Here is a 19,189-nt window from a genome sequence, read left to right as displayed (position 1 = left end):
CAAGAAGGCCAATGGTGTCCTGGCTTTTATCAGAAATATTGTAGTCAGCAGGACTAGGAAGTTGATCGTCCCTCTGCACTCAGCCCTGGGGCGGCTGCACCTTGAATACTGTGTTCAGTTTTGGGCCTCTCACTACAGGAAAGATATTAAGGCCCTGGAGTGTGTCCAAAGAAGGGCAACGAAGCTGGTGAAGCCTCTGAAGCATAAGTCTTATGAGGAGTGGGTAAGGGAACTGGGATTGTGTGGTCTGGAGAAGAATCAGGAGAGACCTTATCACTCTCTACAGCTACCTCAAAAGAGGTTGTAGCGAGCTGGGGGTCAGCCTCTTTTCACAGGTAGCTAGTTATAGGACAAGAGGTAATGGCTTTAAGTTGCATGAGGGGATGTTCAGGTTGGACTTTAGGAAAAATTTATTCTCCGAGAGCATGGTGAGGTATTGGAACAGGCTTCCCAGGGAGATGGGTGGTGTCACCGCCACTGGAGGTTTTCAAGAAAAAGATAGATGTTTTCACTAAGGGACATGGTAGTGGTGAGTTGATCTTAGTGGTCTTTTCAAACCTTCATGTTTCTATGATTCTATGATTCTGTGTTTTGAAAGTGAAGGAAACCAATCTGGGACCTTTGCTGAAAAGGTCTTTATTTTGTTACAGAAAATCCCCGTATAACTTCTGTCATGGCTCCACAGTCTCATTTGAACCATTATTATTCTTTGCCTCTGACTTCTGACTGCAGTTTCTGTAATTGCTGTCTGAAACCCAAGATGCTGCACTGAATTTACCTTGCTCATTGATTTGTAATAAATATGTAAATAGAAGGAAGGAAAGGGAAAAGGGAAAAAGTACCTCATTTGTGAGATATCAGTGTCTGAACCCTTCTTTTCTTTTGGCTCAAAGCTTGCTTTCTGTGGTATGTTTTCTGATAAGACTCTAACTGACTTACCAAGGAGGCAAATGGTGGGTGTCGCCGTGTGGCAATCAACATCACCGTGTGAACATTCAAAAGCATTTCCTTCAGAGCTGTTTGCCCCAGGAAGAGAGTGCTCAGGAGTGTTTACTGGCGGAAGATCTGGCCTGAGACCAAGTAGCACCAGCTTGGTATGGGAGACTGGGGAATGATACCATCGTATCCTGTGAAAAACAGGATGCAGGTGGGCACCTCTCTGCTCCCTCTTATCTGCTGGCAAGGCCCGGAAGATGGGAACAAAGGAGTTTTCTGCTGAGATCCCAAAGCCAGAAGCTGCCACTCCAGAGAGAGCTGACTCAACCACTTTGGATTTGAACTGTCACTCCAAAGAGAGCTGACTCAACCAATTTGGACTTATAAATAAGTTCGTACTGCTGTTGGAGGTTGTCATCGACCAAAGCGGTCATCGACCAAAGTGGTTGGCAACCGAACAACAAGCCCTGATGACCCATCACCCAAGAAGATCAGCGTCTGCGCTACGAACAACGCTGGACCCCTGGTGGTGACTCTCTCTCTTGCTTTCTACAAAGACTCCTTGCTTTTTTATCTCTTTTCTATCGCTCACCTTCCCTTCCCCATCTCCCTAAGCTACTGGGATTTGTAATAAACTGGTCGGGCTAACATTTGACACGTGTCTTAATCTCACCGTCGGGTATGCATATATTAAAAGAACCCCTTATCCCTCCTGTAAATTGGAACGAGACAATCAGCTGTTCAAGAACTATGATCACCATCTCCTGGTGATAAAAAAGATAAACTTGTTTCAGGCACTGGAACAGGATGCCCAGGGAAACAGTAGAGTCACCGTCACAGGAGGTGCTCAAGAAAGATGTGGATGTGGTACTCAGGGACATGGTTTAGTGGGCAGTATTACTGGTAGATGTACGGTTGGACTCGATTATCTTAGAGGCCTTTCTCAGCTTTAATGATTCTACAATTCTATAACTGTTCGAGTAGTTTTCTGGTATGATAGACTAGAAATATATTTGAGGGAACATGCAGGTACAAGTCTTGCCTCACAGACTTGGGGAGATGTGTAAACATCATGCCAGTGTGCAGCTCCTTTAGCAGAGAAGGGACACAATTTGTTTGCCTGTGACATTGTTTTGTGTCAGCCACTGTTTTAACTTTCTTGTAACTGTCTCGTATTCCCTTGACAGATTAATGCTTCTACTCCTTAAAACTCTTGAAAAAAATAAAGTAAGTTGAATGATTTTTTCATTTCATTGCTCATTTCTTTCCTTTCAGCTTCTTGCCTGATTACATCAGTGGTGACTTCGATTCCATCCAGTCTGAAGTCAAGACGTACTACGAGGTTAAGGTAAAGTAATATCCCTTGGATGTGTTTGTGTGTGTTAGAGTGTGGTAGAATCCAACCCCCTGGTGCCCCCGTTGGTTATTAGGTGTTTTTAGCTCCCCTTGGTGTCTTTGGGTCTTCGGGTGTGAAGTACCTTACAGGCATAGATGTTGTGCTCTGCCTCTCATTGTAGTGATGCTTAAAGTAAAAACGGGAGCTGCATTACTGCCCAACTCCTGTGTTAGATGTAGTTTCATAGCACCAGCTTGAGAAATAGAAGGTGTATTACTGGAGATTATAGCGACAAGGAACTATGATAAAACTTCCTGAAAAATATGTGACTTGCTTTGCCTTGTGGAGATACATAGCAATAAAGATACACTTCCCAAGATTTCCAAATGGCTTGCCCCCACAAAAACTCCCAGGAGAGTTTCTCTCTGTGATTTCTCTGTGTGCCACAAAGATGATCAGAGGGCTTGAGCCATTTCTCATATGGGAGAAGAGAGAGAGTTGGGGCTCCTCAGCCTCGAGAAGAGAAGGCTCCAGAGGAGACTTCCAGTATCTGAAGCAGGCCTAGAGGAAAGCTGGAGGGGCTTTTATAAAGCCATGTAGCGACAGGATGGGAGGAAATGCCTTTAAACTGGAAGAGATTTAGACTAGATATTAGGAAGAAATTCTTTACGGTGAGGGTGGTGAGATTCTGGAACAAGTTGCCCAGAGAAGTTGTGGATGCCCCCTCCCTGGAGGCATTCAAGTCCAGGCTGGATGGGGCTTTGAGCAATCTGGTCTAGTGAGAGGTGTCCCTGCCTATAGCAGGGGGATTGGAACTATATGATCTTAAAGGTCCCTCCCAACTCAAACCATTTTATGTTTCATTTTCTGATTTTTGCATGATATGGCTTTACCTTTTCAGCAGGAAGCTAAAGACATCTGTTTCTTTCATCAGGCACTGAAGCACTGAATTATACCTTGACCATTTCTGTGCTTCCCTAGTAGAATGCCTTTTTAATGAATTTTTGGACAAATTCCTGCATCTGTTTATTTATTCCTCCAAGTGTAGCCACCAGGTTTCCAGTGAGCAACGTAAATGTAAACTCATGTTTCTTATGTCTTAAGGCTTATTGTTGGCTACACTCCAGAGAGGTTTAAAAGTTCTGGTTTTAGCTTATTATTCTGCCCTTACCATCTGCCTACACATGTAGGCTTTTGTGCTGAGACACAGTGATTTACCCTTATTCCTTGGCCAGCAGATTTCTGAAAATTCATGGTTTACCTCAGTGTGCCAATTGCAACAGGCTGTACTTGCAAGAGCTGTTTGATCCTCAAGAGGAGGTGGACATTGAGGTTTGGCTACTGCTGATTCAACATGTGAAGCTCAAATTTGCCTATAATCATCCCTGACTGACTTGTGATCAAACAGAGCAAATGGTTTCAAACTTCAAGGGGAGGGCTGTCCAACTGTGCAAGATTCCATTCTAGTCCTTCATTTAGCACTGTGGGTTTTCCTATATATTAGTTTGTGTGTGATTGTCTGCCTTGAGAGAACAGCACAGGAAAAATGAAAGGGAATCCTTGGATTGTAGCCTGGGAAGTGAAATAAAAAGCTTCGGATTCGTGATGCTTATTATAGACAGGAAATTTAGGATCTGTGAGTAAATGGAGAAACTGCTCTGTTTGTTACAGACATTGGTATTAATGCTTATATAAACTGCATGTTGGTAAGCAGGTTAGACCTACCAAAGAATGCAGTTTAAGGCTCGTTTAACAGAGGGGGAAAGAAGAGAGATCGAAGTGGTAGGAGAGGGAGGAGCACAGTCAGCTATTGAACTAAAGTACACTGATGTTACACTTTTCAACAAAGTTTACTTTTCTGGCTGTAGTGTCTCAGTTGTTGGCTCCATTGTAACTAACTGTTCAGATTACGTATTTTCTGTGAGCACGGCGACCCATTCTCCATTCTAGCTCAGAGTTTATGCACCCCTGCAACCCCTGTTCTGATAGGAGGTAGTGTTTCTTCAAGACTGTAGAAATACAAGGAGGAGCATAACCTAGTCTACAACAGTGTATCTTGAGATCCTCATATGTGACTAAGGAAAAAACAGTTTGATTTGATGACTTCGAGTTCAATTGTACATGGTAGGAAAATTTTGTTTTGCCGTTTTAAACTAAAATTCTGTAGTCCAGAAACTGGAGCAGTAAACAGCAGTGGATACTTAAAGAGACCTGAGCAAAATAAAACTTGAACAGTATCTGAGGAGATGTCTGTGTTTGTTTAGTGTTTGTTTGTTTGTTTGTTTTTTAAGTGTCTTGTCCAGGAAATGTGTGCTTTGTTGTCCAGGCAATTTCCAAAATCAGTGTCATTTGCAAGCATATGTGTTGATGACCCAAAGTAGGTGAGGTCTACATGAAGTAGGCAGTGAGAGAACTTTACATGTGTAGCTCAGCTTTGCGTCATTGCCTCCAGGGAAGTATGGTATCATGTTGTGAGTTAGGGTGGCTGCCCGTGCTGTCCTCCCTTCACTGTAGTATTCTTTGACTCGCATGCAGGTTTCACTAAGAGATGGGGTGAAATGATGTCGTTAGGTAATATTGCTATGGTTTCAAGCATTCTTTTATCAATTGTAGACGATAATGAATGGGAAAGTGGAAGAACTGTTGTAGCAAAGCTTAGACTAATATGATGTAGCAGTTGTGAGCAACTGGATGAGAATCTGTAAAAATCTGCGGTCAACCAGCTGATCATTATTTCCCAGTACAAAATCAAGCCCTCTCCCATGCTACATTTTGATATTCATGCTCCATTACTTCAACTTTGGAATGCTTCTGAAGTGTTACCCTTCCTCAGGCTTGCTTTCAAATACCCTTGATTGAATGGAAAGCCTGAACCATTCTGTCTCGCTCCAATTTATAGGAGGGAGAGGAAGTTCTTTTAATGTATGTGTACCCAACGGCGAGATTAAGACACAACGGGTCAAATGTTAGCCCGACCAGTTTATTACAAATCCTAGTTGCTTAGGAAAATGGGGAAGGGAAGGCGGGCGATAGAAAAGGGGTAGGAAAAAGCAAGGAGTCCTTGTAGAAAGCAATAGGGATACAGTCACCACCGTGGGTTCAGCATTGTTTGTAGTGCCTCCGTTGATCTCAGGAACTCATCCAATCACCGCAGGGGATGGGCGAGAGCCAGGAAGCTTCACAGCAAGCAGGCCCCGGGGGGTTCTTTCCACCATCAAAAGTTTCTTTTCTTCTGGGAGCTCTTCTCCCCTAAAAGGTTTCATTTCTCTGGGAGTTCTTCTCCAAACTTCTTAGTTTAGGGGGGACCTTTTATCTCCCGTTTCACAGGTTTTTTTTTTTTCTTCTTTTCTCTCTGTTGGTGTGACACATCTGGCCCAACAGATAAGCCAGCAGGGAGTAGTGCTTTCGTTGCCATTCACAAGCATTATCACTTTTTGCAGTGGTCAGCTCCTTCAAGCTGCACCCCCGAAAAAGACTGCTTGTCCCACTTCTGCTTCTCTTTACAATCACAAGCAGAAGCACCCTGGCACAGTGACACCCACCACTCACCCCCCTAGATAACTGGCAATTGTCAGTTAGAGCCTTATCACCCAAAAGGCCTCATGAAGCAAGCTTTGAGGCAGAAGAAAAAATAGTTCTTCCACACATTCTTAACACACATAATAACCTGAAAGCATAGGCATCCACCATGCAACATCACTCCAGTTTCATTTTCCCAGGCCACTGCCAACCATTTCAGTAATTAGCCAAATGTTTCTGAAGTTGAGCATATTGCTTTTGGACAACAATGTATTTAATTTTCCCTTGAAATGTGTGTCTAGATAAATGTCTCCAGGTAGTTAAGTTTTCCTGAAATAACAAGAATATTCTGTTGGCATTGCTAATGCTCCTGCTCCCACTCGCTGCTCAGCTACCTCTCCTGTTCCAGCAGGCAGAAGGCTGACCTGCCTGCTCCTGAACTTCCTGTCATATGCAACCATCTTGAGCTGCTGCCAGGCCATGATTATCAGTGACTTGCACTGTAGCTACAGCTTGAGCTTTTTCAGCATTCATACCGTGTACGCAGAATGTTTTGTGCTGGGACATGGATTTTCCATATATACCTATTGTAACTTATTCTCAACTGTTACACAAAACAAAAGGGGATGGGATGCCAGATGGAGGGTGGAATACTCCTTTGCATGTGTATAACTAATTCATTATGGCCAGCAAAAATGAGCTTAGAGAGATGGGGAAGCTCTAACACTTAGCAGTTTGAGTAGAGTGTGCATGGAGTGAAAGTAAAGGAAGCAGCAAGTGCCAAAACATGTTCATCCTTTGCAGTCCCCTCTGCCTTTTAGTGTGATGCACAGTGAAAAGTTGTGCCAACTGTTCTGTCTGTTCTTTCTGACTTGCTTGCTGTGGATCCAGCTGCCAGGTGAAGGGCAAGTGGTGCTGAAGCTTCCTTTGGTATTTCAATTGCAGTGGTTTAATTTATGTGAGGAAATAAGGTAATATTTTTTCTTTGTGTTTGTGAAGCTGAAGGTACGTTTCCTTTTGTATTTTTTATAAATGTGCTGTATAGTTCTGTTAAGTTTTATATATGCAATGGAGTGTGACTTACTGACAGAAATTAAAGCACCATAATTTATTTTATCTATTTGAGGACAGAAAACCAATGGGTAAGAGATGTAAAGCTTATGGATGTTAATTATTGAGTATATTTACTTATGAGCAATTGTGTCGAAGAGACTTGTGTAGTGCTGAGTAAGAAGGGCATGAAACTAACTAGGATTCTGTAAAGCAGATGTAAGGATTCTGTTAAGCTGTTGTATCATCATGGTGAAATAATTACAGGTCTGACTCCCCTGTCACACCAGCTTCATGCCAGGATGTTGCTACGAGACTCGGAAGGTTTTCTGCCTCATGTTAGTGATGAAATTGAGTGCGAGCAGATCTATGCCATTGCAGAAAACATGGCTTACATATTCCCAAGGACAAAGGAAGGGATATCTTCAAGCCAATTCTTCTGATGTGCTTAGCTGAGCAAGGATTAGATGACAGGTGTTTCCTTTTTCCTTTATGAAGGATTATCACAGTTACGTCCGGGAAATTTATTTAAATAAAGTCCATAGAATGAATTCATGTGTTCATCTCTGTTAAGCGTGGCACACTATAGTAAGCGAAGAGATGGAAATGACAGTGCGTTGCAGAGAGAACTTGTGATAGTTCTGTTGCTGCAGACTCATCTACTTCTTGCTTTAGCTGGATTTTTCTATTATTGAAACCTTTTAAACATCACTTTGAAGATCAAGCAGCCATTTGTATTGTTATGTCTCAAAGACAACTCAGTTTTGGAAGGCTTTTAGATCAAAGACATTACCTAAAATTATGCTAAATCTGTACTGATGCCTGGAAACAGAAGGTTGAATACAGTGCCTTCTGAAATGCAGATTGTGCAGTTTGGTGAAAATCCAGTTCAGCTTTTCTACTGAGCAAACTGCACGTGCTTTAGAAGGCTTCTGTAGATTTAGTAGGCAGTACCTCAGGTCTGTAATTAAATGCTGTGAATATATTTACATCTGCTTGATGACATCTACTCTTTTTCCTATTGTCTTTCTTTTTTAAACCCCACAGAACTACTGATATTTACAGGCAGTTCTGTAGCTGTAGCATTTTCTCTTTATTTTTTTTTCTATTACATTTCTAGGTTTAATGGTTATCAGGGTTATGAAAATGCTTAATAGACATGGTATGAACATTGCCTTTCGGTTTTATGATGATGTACTTATAATTAGATTTATGAATTGTATTTGAATGGTAGTGCTGGTACATCTCTAGCTAATATGCTGCCTTGCTTAACTGCGGGTTTTGATGTCATGTTCTCTGTCATGTTCTCTGCTGACTTTCTGAGACCAAAATTTGTAATAATTTTCAAAGTTGATTTCCCTCTGTTATATTACTTATTACATAAAGGTATTGTTTTTCTCTGACTACTTTAATTTATAATTTATCTCTAAACTTCAGCATTTTTTCTAAAACTGAATTTTGTATACAAGATGGGAATTAGACTATTAAGAAGTTTCACTGCAAGCATTTTTCTTACATTGAGCAGGTTTCTAAGAAAGCGTGTTTCACTTTAGAACTTGATTCTTTTGTGAGAGGTTTCAAGGCTTCAGTAGGAGCTGTAAAATTGTGCAGGTGGATATAAAGCAGTTCTGTTTTGCTGTAGAGCAGCAGTTAAGCTTTCATGTGATCCTGGTGTTGTGTGTCCTGCTGAAGACATGTCTGACATCACTATAAAAAGTACTGTGCCTACCTCTGTTGAGCTTCTGACATGATGAGAGTGATCGGTGCCACCTGGACTTCACATCTCCAGTTGTTCACCTTTGTTCTGAGGTGCTGAAGATTTCCTTTTGATGGTCTTGCCCCCTGAACTTTGCTCTAGTGATTGAGACTAGCAGGCTGATCTGGTATAATAGGACCTGGTATACGTACACCATCTTTTCAGTGATTTTCCACCTCTGAGTGTACTGAGGCCAGCAGTGAGGAAATGTTCCTGCTGCACCCCGTATCTCCAGTTGAGCTGTGCATGGGCTGCAGCCCTTCTAACTACAGTTATTCCTCATTGTGCTGTCCTCTCACTTGCTAAGGAACCTCATATCACATCCCAGTGCTTATCTCCAGCGTGCAAAGGAGAAACCAGCATTCAGAGATTTTGCATTGTATGCAGTTTTCCCTCAAAACCTGTTCTGTGTTATCGTATGGTTTCATATCATATGAAAGACAGCAGAAAATTCTCTCTTGGTGCGTGACCAAAATCTAGGTCTTTTTGCTCACACCCCTGCGACTGGCTGTCACCTGCATGACAGCTCTTACCACAAGCACAGGCTTGTCAGCGGTGTACCTAAGAGGTATAAAGTTCTGAGCCTTCAAAGGGAATTAGCTGCTTATCAACTCACCAAATACAGCTGCCAAATACCACTGACAGCCAAACAACCCTCACTTGCTCATTGAAAGACCCTCAGTGTCTTAGTGTAGATATAGGTTCATCAGGTTAAAAAATTTTATAGGTCAATAGATCAAACTGTGTATGCAGTTTAGGATTTTGAATTTTCTATATGCCTTTGCCATGAAATTATTCAACAGAGTTGTCATAAATTGTTTTCATTCTTGAATAGTATTTCAGAGGTCTTGTCAAGATTGCATTTCCAAATCAGCTGTGTAGGTGATTTGGGTTATGTGGATTTTTTATTCATGCCAAACCAAAGTAATATCTTCATGTTCCAGAAATGTCATAAATTTTTAGGAGATGCTGAGTTCGGTGGTACTTCTGTACAGGTGTACATTGCAGACAGTCCCACCAGGTAAGACCAGAGAGCATTCAGCCAGTTGCTGGGCTCTGCTCTGCTAATATGGAATGCCTTTGTAAGTGTGCATATGCACAGTGATGCTGCTGTAATAAACTTTTTTTGTCTTTCAGTAATACATGGCTTAAAGATTTCCTGAGACAGAGTAGTATCTTAGTGCTTAATAGCGTCATAATTTTTTTCTCCAAAAAAAACGCACATTTTTCTTCAGACCATGAAGTGGAGATTGCAGTAATCCACAAAAAAAACTGTGGCAACATATTCCTCAGTTGAAGTGCTTCTGTTTAGACAGTGTCATCTGAAATGTATTTTGCTTTTGAATTTGACTTTTGATAGTCATGTTTGATTCTCCTTAATTTTTATATTGTGGTAAAGAGTGGATGACCATGACTGAACCAACTTTTTCCCTCTTGTTCTGCCTGTATTAGTACAATTGTGCTAAGCGTTTCAGTAGGTACATAGGCATATGTGCACAACTAAAGTAGTAGAGTATATGTATATGCTGGCCTAAAATTGTGTTTGACCTGAACAGCTGTTTTCTGTCCTACTGTGCTAATGCAATTAGAATGGTCAGGCAGTCCTGTTGGAACAGATCTTCTGTAAAGGACTGGGTTTCAGGACTTTCACTGTGATGTTCTTGTGTGCTGGGTGAAGACAAACCAAGAAATATCTTTCTCCAATTCTTTCATTCTTTACACTTCCACCAAGGTGGCAGTTTCCTGAAATAATAAAACTGATTAAATACAGATGAGATTTGTGAAAATCAGTAATACAATGCATATTATTTAAGTGTGAGTTCTTTGTGTTATCCCGTTTTTTTACATCACTCCACTGAACCTGAATAAACGGTTATGTTCCACTTGTGTGGTAACATCAAATTAATGCTATTGAGATTCAGCTGGTTTTTAGATCATTGAAAGCACCTATGTATTTATAGTAGGACCTGAGTTAGTCTTTAATTTATCAAGTATAATAAAGAATGTAACATTATCAGATTCTAATTTTGGAGTAAAAAAGCAAAAAAAAAGCACTACTCTGTTTTCATTTGCAGTATGATTATGCTTGTTGTGTGGCTTTGTGTACTATATAGAAAAATTAATAGATCAAGCTCTTAGTAGAGCTGGCTTGACTTTTGCTTAGAATCTAAATCATAGAATCATAGAATGGCCTGGGTTGAAAAGGACCTCAAAGGTCATCGAGTTTCAACTCCCCTGCCATAGGCAGAGTCACCAACCACTAGACCAGGCTGCCCAGAGCCACATCCAGCCTGGCCTTGAATGCCTCCTGAGACAGGGCATCCACAACCTCCCTGGGCAACCTGTTCCAGTGCATCACCACCCTCTGAGTGAAAAAATTCCTCCTAATATCTAACCTAAATCTCCCCTGTCTCAGTTTAAAAGCATTCCCCCTTGTCCTATCGCTATCCACCCTCGTGAACAATCATTTCCCCTCCTATTCATACACTCCCTTCAAGTGGAAGACCACAGTGAGGTCTCCCTGGAGCTGTCTCTTCTCCAAGCTAAACAAGCCCAGTTCCCTCAACCTTCCTCACAGGAGACATGCTCCAGCCCTCTGATCATCTTGGTGGCCCTCCTCTGAACTCGTTCCAAGAGTTCCACATCTTTCTTGTGCTGGGGGCCCCAGGCCTGGACACAGTACTCCAGATGGGGCCTCACAAGAGCCGAGTAGAGGGGGACAATCATCTCCCTCTCCCTGCTGGCCACTCCTCTTTTAATGCAGCCCGGAACACTGTTGGCTTTCTGGGCTGCCAGTGCACACTGCTGGCCCATGTCCAGCTTCTCATCCATCAGGACCCCCAAGTCCCTTTCTGCAGGGCTGCTCTCAAGGAGTTCTTCCCCCAGTTTGTATGAATACCTGGGATTGCTCCCACCCAAGTGCAACACCTTGCATTTGGCCTTGTTGAACCTCATTAGGTTCACATGCGCCCACTTTTCCAGCCTGTCCAGGTTCCTCTGGATGGCTTTCCTTCGCTCCAGTGTATCGACTGTGCTGCTCAGCTTGGTGTCATCTGCAAACTTGCTAAGGATGCACTTGATTCCATTGTCTATGTCATTGATAAAGATGTTAAAGAGCACCGGTCCCAAGACAAAACTTTAGGGGACACCACTTGTGACTGGCCTCCACCCTGACATAGAACCGTTAATCACAACCCTTTGTCTGTGACCATCCAACCAGTTCTTAACCCACCAAACAGTCCATCCTTCAAATTCATACCTCTCCAATTTGGTGAGAAGGGTGATGTGGTGAGGGACCCTGCCAAAGGCTTTGGAGAAGTCCAGATAGGTGACATCCATCGCCCTTCCCCTGTCCACCGATGCCGTCACTCCATCATAGAAGGCCACCATGTTGGTCAGGCAAGATCTACCCTTGGTGAAGCCATGCTGGCTGTCTCAAATCAGCTCTTTGTCTTGTATATGCCTTAACATGGTAACCAGGGGGATCTGCTCCATGATCTTCCCAGGCACAGAGGTGAGGCTCACCAGCCTGTAGCTCCTTGGGTCATCCCTTCTCCCTTTCTTAAAAATGGGAGTAATGTTTCCCTTTCTCCAGTCACTGGGGATTTCACCCGACAGCCCTGATTCTTCAAATATGATGGAGAGCGGCTCAGCAACCACATCAGCCATCTCTCTTAGAACCCTGGGATGCATATCATCTGGCCCCATGGACTTACACACATTCAGTTTCATGAGGAGGTCTTGGACTTGTTCTATGGTTACAGTGGGACAGAATCTGCTCCTCTCACCCTCACCTAGAGGTTCAGGGTCCTGACAGATATGGGGAGCCTGACCACCAGCGAAGACTGAGGCAAAGCACTTATTGAGCACCACAGCTTTTTCATGTCTGAGGAAACCAGTTCTCTGTTCTCATTTATCAGAGGGGGAACACTCTCCTTGGCCTGTCTCCTCCTGCCTATGTACCCGTACAACCCCTTCTTGTTATTTTTCACATCCCTAGCCAAGTTCAGCTCCATCTGTGCCTTGGCTTTCCTGATCCTACCTCAACAGATGTGGACAACGTCCCTATATTCTTGCCAGGCTACACAACCCTGCTTCCACTTCGCATACATTTCTCTCGTTTCCCTCAGTTTAAGCTGCAGGCCCTTGCTCAGCCATGCTGGTCGCCCGCCTCCTCTGCTCGATTTCTTTTGCTGGGGGATGGAGAACTCTTGCGCTCTCAGGAAGGTGTCCCTAAAGAGCTGCCAGCTCTGTTCTGTTCCTATGCCCTTAAGGACAGTTTCCCAGGGGATCCCACCCAGCAGTTCCTGGAGCAGCCGGAATTTTGCTCTCCTGAAGTTCAGGGTCCTGACTCTGCTTTTTGCCAGGCCTGCATTCCTCCAGATCGCAAACTCCACCAGGGCATGATCACTACAGCCCAGGTTGCCTTCAGTCTTAACCTCTCTAATGCTCTCCTCCACATTGGTGAGCACCAGGTCTGGTAAGGCTTCACTTCGGGTCGGCCCGTCTAATACCCGGACCAGGAAGTTACCCTCAACAGACTCCAGGAATCTCCTGGATTGTCATTATGCCATTATTGTCATAAATGCCATTATACAGGATGCAAGTTGTTTTCTGTGTTCTCACAAGTGCCTTAGCTGAAGATCAACTGCCTGGCAGTGTAATGTTTAAGAAGACAATGCACCATATAGAAAAAAATGTATACTGGAGGTATTTTAGTCAAGCATCTAATTTCAATTTAATATTATGCTGTAGTGAAATTTTTTCTTCCTCTGAAGGGTTATGGCCTGAGGAGAGGAAATGGTAGAACCTATATTTCATTAGACATTTGAGTTACTTCCAAGAGTTTCAAAAAATTTAATCTGGTGTTAAAGTCTGAAAGAATCCTTTACTCTAATCTGTCAGTCTCTCATGGAGAAAATGAGAAAAAAATTGAAAAAAAAATTAACTTCATATCAAGGAACAATGAAGATGTTTTAAAGATAAACAATTTTTTCTACAGAAGGAAATTGAACAATTATTTTGTGATTAAGTTTCTTCAGACAAAAGAGACAGCTTTAATATATGCTACTAATGGTTGAGAACTCAGATGATATGCCTTCTTAGATGTAACTAGGGTTTATATATCCATTTTTAATTTGTAGAGAATTTAATAGCACTTTGTTCCTGGGTTCAGAGCTCAGGGCCCATGCTTGTGGACTGCTAATTAAAACAGTTTCCAAAAAAAGTGCAGAATCTAGAACCTTGCAGCTCATCAAATGTGTCTGCAAACTCCAAGTTCAGCCCAAATGCTCTGTGGGATTTCTAAGCTTGCTTCCATTGAAGGGGAACCCATTAGGTAGCAAAAGCGCAGCAACACAGATGCAGTCATTAGCAAGGCACTAAATCCCCAAAATCATGCTACATTTTTTTTGAGTACTTCTAGAAACTTGGCAGCCTCTGCAAAAGTTTCTGTTATGCATCTTGTCAAAGAACATGCAGTTCTCATTTCAGATGCAGAGGGAGGGAGAATATGTAGCCTGTTCCTCCTTTCAGAGTAGGAAAGGTGGACTCAATAGAAGGATGAGAAGGAAATCTTTGGATGTGATTTCAGGGACCTGTAGTGAGCATTTGGTTGAGTGCATTCACCTGCTTTGAAATAGTGCATAGATTGTGCAGAGTCACTCTCCATAGCCTCTAACCTCATGAGGGAGATTCACCAAGGCCTACGTAAACTTCTCCATTTTTGACACAATCTTCATAGATTCATGGAGTATCCTGATTTGGAAGGAACCCTCGACAATCCAACTCCTGGCTCTACATAGGACCACCCAAAATTCAAACTCTATGTCTGAGAGCATTTTCCAAGCTCTTTCTGAACATCAGCTTGGTGCCGTGACCACTACCCTTGAGAACCTGTTCTAGTGCCTGACCACTCTCTAGTGTAGAACCCTTTTCCAAACAACCAAACTGACTTTCCCCTGATGCAGCTCCATGCCATTCCCTTGGTTTGACACAACTATGAACTAAGAAGGCACAATAGATTAGCATATTGTTTCAGATCTACTGTGTATTTACCATAGTGTTGCCTTTATGGTGCTTACACTTCACTTGGAACAATGCAATAACAAAATCTCAAGGATGATAATCCAGACGCAAGGAAGTTGTTTGGTCTGTTTGTATTTATGCAGATAAATGAATGTTATACAATCCTCCAAATGAAAAAGACAGATAAAATGTGTGTTGTTAAGATAGAAAAGTTAAAAGGCTTTTGTAGCTTGTCAGTGAAACAAAGGATTAACTAAGGCTGCCAAATATGAAGTTGCTTGTATTAATTAACTAAACCATGGAAGTGTAAGGTAATTTGGACTTTTGACATGAAAACAAAGAAGAGATGGAGTCTCAACACCTCAGAAAAATTCAAGAGCAGATTCTGGAGAATTATTCCTTACTGAATTCTGATTTGGGAAAAAAATTGCAAAATACACTTGCTTTTATAGCTGCTCTGAGAAACAGTGCAGGATGGTGAAAGTTGCATTCACATGTATTTGGAGAAAATTTTATTGGAACTTGAGGAGTGGAGGGGAATGAAAGAACCAAAGTTCTGACAGGTTTAACTACAACTGGTTGGGGAAAGGCCTGCAAATTGCAGTTCTCCTACTTACCTCTCTTATCTATTCTCTTATTTTTCTGTCCTATCTTTCCAAAGTCTAATATTCTTTTGAGCTCTTGCTATTTTCAGTCATCACTAAGCATTTGAAGCTCTGCTTTTCTGCTTTGATTCTGCTGTGTTCCTTGAGTGTGCTCAGCAGAGCTCAGTAAAGAGTGTTTGGATCAAGGCTTGGTAAGCTGACTCTGTAGGAAGCTTTGGTGAAATCCAGAGAGTCTCGGGGCCAGTGTGAGTTAGTTTGTGTTCTGGTGTATTGTCAGATTCCTTTGTTTGAAGAAGCTGAGATGATCTTTGATTAAAACATAAATAAAGGTTCCTCAAATCAAATAGATTTGGAGGATAATTAGAGATTGAAACAGTCCTCAGTATGATTAAATTAATTAAGGGAAAATAAGGAGATCTCGGTAGAGTAAAATAAGGAAAGGAAACTGAGAAAAAGGCAGGGAGTCTTTAAAAAGTTAGAAGAGGGTAGGCATTTTAAGAGAGAAATGTAAAGGTAATGGCAGCAGAGGAAAGGGAAGAAAACTGGACTGAAATAGAAACATTTCCCTGATGCATCAGCAAATAAGTTATTTCTGCAGCTATGTTTTGCAGCTGTGAAGAAGTGAATGTGATAAGTACATTTGCATGGAAAATATTCTTTTTCCCTAATGAAGCTAGTGTTTTTAGTTTACTGAGTTCAGTATTCTGCTGTTTTTACTGATTGTAGATGTTCTCGTTTGAAGACGAATTAAAAGAGAACTCCTGCTTAGTCCTTCCTTGACTTTGCTGGACATTTCATCAGGTGAAGAACAGAAAATGCTTCAGATCCAAATCGTGCAAGGAGATCATAGCCTAAATAACTACAGTGGAAGTTAGAACATGCGATTTGCAGGTGTTAAGACTTTTCAAATCCTCCAGCAAGTGCTGTTGTAATGTTCTATGTATCTAAGCAACTATTAATCCAACTGAGACAAATAATTCAATATTTACTTTGCACCTAATTGATCGTAGTCCTTCATGTGAAGAGTTGGCACTTCACCATAAATTCCTGGTTAACATTACCATATTTTTATTTGGTTGCAAAAAATGTAGCCTTTAAGAGGAGTCTTCTATTTAGAGCTTCAGAGACTTTCATCCTTTTAAGCCCAGCTGTGGGAGGACACTTTCAGAGAATGGACAGAGATTAAACATGGATTATAATGGTTTACTGTGACCTTGCTCCATTTATTTCTGGCATTTAAAAGCCAGAACCATTTGACTTACCAGTATGCAGGTACTGCTTATGAAAGCCCTCCATTTGTTTTGTTCACCATCTAGTGTTTCAAGATACAGTGAAAAAGAAAGAAGTCACTATAATTGAGTGGCTTAAATACTTACTATTTTAATTAGGATAAAAATGGCATTTGTAGAAGTCAAAATTGGAGACCTGCCTCTAGAGGCATCTCAGGGTTTGCAACGGACTGATAATTTCACTGCATGCCTTAATATTACTGTCCAGCAGGCACTCCTGTACTTCTAGCACTGTGATCGCTCTCTATGCTTTGAACTGAGAGAAGGAATAATGCCTGTAAAGGTCCTTGTGGTAATATCCCTTTTCTGTGTATCCACTAGCTCCTTACTTGAATCCTGCCACAAAAATATGTCTGAAGGGTAATGGATACAATGGATAATTGCCTGGACAGGGTGCTAATGATCACAGGGGGACCATATCCCTTCTGTCATCTAATCAAGTACGGGTGTGTCTCTTGGGACTATTTATTACCACTGGTGGAAATTGTAATGTCAGTAGTGGGGACTTTTCTTCAGGCATCCAGACATGCTCTGTACCCTTTATTTGTCACAGACTTTAAGAGAATGTAAATGTACTCATCAAGACTTAGCATACAAGCAGAAGTGTGTTTCTGTTCTAGTATTGACAGTTGCTTACACAAAGAGATGTGCCAGAAGCAATCTTTTCTCTGATAAACTTGAGTTCTCCATGTCTTGAGCATGTCCCAGGCTGGAAGTGGGCATGTGCTGTGAAGAAACTGGGAATCTCACAGGTCAACTCACGTTTTATTCTCCTAGTCATCTGTTAAATGGGAGAGATGGCAAGGGGGTTCTGAAACTCTCTGATGTGTTTTTCCATGATGAAAGCTTCATTACTGTCTCAAAAGAGTTCAGCTCCCACTGGTCCTTAAGCAATTGTAATTTGGTCTGAGAGGCAGGGTGTTGTAAGGGACTTTTTATCAACAACAGTAGAACCTACTTTCATGTGCTTCAGTAGTTGTAGATAAAACACATTTGGTTTGATCTTGGAAAGGGGATTGGAGAAGTTTTCAAATGTTCTTTATAGTTTTTGGAGCATTTGGACAACCTATGTCTTCTTGAATCCGGGCAGTTCTGGATTCAAGCAGGTATCCTGTCTTTAACAGCCAAGTTTAGTGTTTTGAACAGAGACATCCTATCAGAAGGTGCAGAGGTTATGAGACATTTTAGAGGTGAAGTAGATGATTCTCCTGGGATTGTGTCCTCCTGTACAGAATACTGGATAGCTCTGTGTAACGTATTTTTTTTGTAAGTGCAGACCTGAAGCTCAAGTAAATACATATGTAGAGAAATGAAGTGATTTGAGAAAAAGAATAATTGCATTTGACATTCTTGACAAGTTCTTGATCTTGGTTTTATAAAGCATGAAAAAAGTAGGTAGCAGTTGACAGCTAAGAAATGGAGTGGTAATTCAGAATTCGCTGTGGCAGAAGTAAAGTGGTGGAGCAGGAGAAAGGCCAACATAGAATGAATGGATGGATTAAGAAGATACTAGAAACAGTTTAAGGATCTTAGAGAGCACTATATTTGTTGCTTGCATTATGCACTTTTTGTGGCGACTCTAGATGCTTTGGAGAGTTAGGGTAAATCAGATTTGCAGTGATAAATGTAGAAAAAATTGCAAAGATGAACAGTCCATAGATCATCTTACTGGTGCTTACAGTGTCTCTTGTTTAATTAGACTGACTTTCAGAGAAGTTGCAGAGGAGATGTAAGCAACAGTGACTTCCTACTCTGTTATCTGTCCATAGATCCTTTACTTATTCCCAGAGCAAACCCTGCCAATTTCCATTCTTTTTTCCTTCCCTACTTCCAAACAGTTCTCTTGTCTACAATGACTGCACCTGAGCCTTTCTCACTGCAAGTTTTGTCTGAGTTAGGAAAAAAGCAGGAGCATTACACTTGGACCCAAAACGTGAATTAAAATATGCCGGAACATCGAGGCTATGAAACAGCATTTGTGTAATAATGACTTGTGCGATCACAGAATGGTACAAAAATATTTTCTAAAAGGCCACCTGTTCTTGAACACTGTATTGTTGATAATCATAGAATCAGCAAGATTGGAAAAGACCTACAAGATCATCCAGTCCAACCATTCACCTACCACCAATATAGCCCCACTAAACCATGTCTCTCAACACAACGTCTAAATGTTTCTTGAACACCTCAAGGGACAATGACTCCACCACCTCCCTGGGCAGCCCATTCCAGCGCCTAACCACTCTTTCAGAAAAGTAGTATTTACTTCACATAAGGCTATGCAACCACAGTAATTCCAATCCCAAATTATGTGCCTGAGCACAGGGAACACATTTGGCCTTTGATGATTCAGTGAAAGGGTGGTTAGGATGTGGTTACTTCGGGTTACAGGCAGCAAGTGTTAGGACACAAGAGGTCCAGCACCACGTTGGCAGGTAATTCAGTTTTTGAAGTTGCTCATCAGCCAATTCTGAGTATCAATTTTGGAAATATACAATGTCCTCCACATGCCCTTCAGCAGTGAAGTAATTAGAAGCCACCTTTTTTAATACTAGCACAGAAGTGCAGTCAGCATGTCGAGGGAGGTGTTCCTGCCCCTCTACTCAGTGCTGGTGTGACCTCACATGGTTTACTGATGTAGAGTCCTCAGTAACAAAAGAGGTACAGACCC

General features: G+C 41.8%; 1 protein-coding gene across 5 annotated transcripts in view; it reads left to right on the top strand.

Moving 5' to 3' along the window:
• TPK1 (thiamin pyrophosphokinase 1) overlaps positions 1–19,189 on the top strand; it is a 314,743-nt gene that overhangs the window by 152,103 nt on the left and 143,451 nt on the right. For all 5 annotated transcript variants that reach the window (XM_021388536.1, XM_021388538.1, XM_021388539.1 and 2 more), the window contains one exon: positions 2,212–2,284. In XM_021388536.1, coding sequence (XP_021244211.1) covers positions 2,212–2,284 — 73 coding nt within the window. The remainder of the gene's footprint in view (positions 1–2,211; positions 2,285–19,189) is intronic.

This window comes from Numida meleagris, chromosome 2 (assembly GCF_002078875.1).
Source record: "Numida meleagris isolate 19003 breed g44 Domestic line chromosome 2, NumMel1.0, whole genome shotgun sequence".
NCBI lineage: Eukaryota > Metazoa > Chordata > Aves > Galliformes > Numididae > Numida > Numida meleagris.
This window is presented reverse-complemented; position numbering and strand designations above follow the sequence as displayed.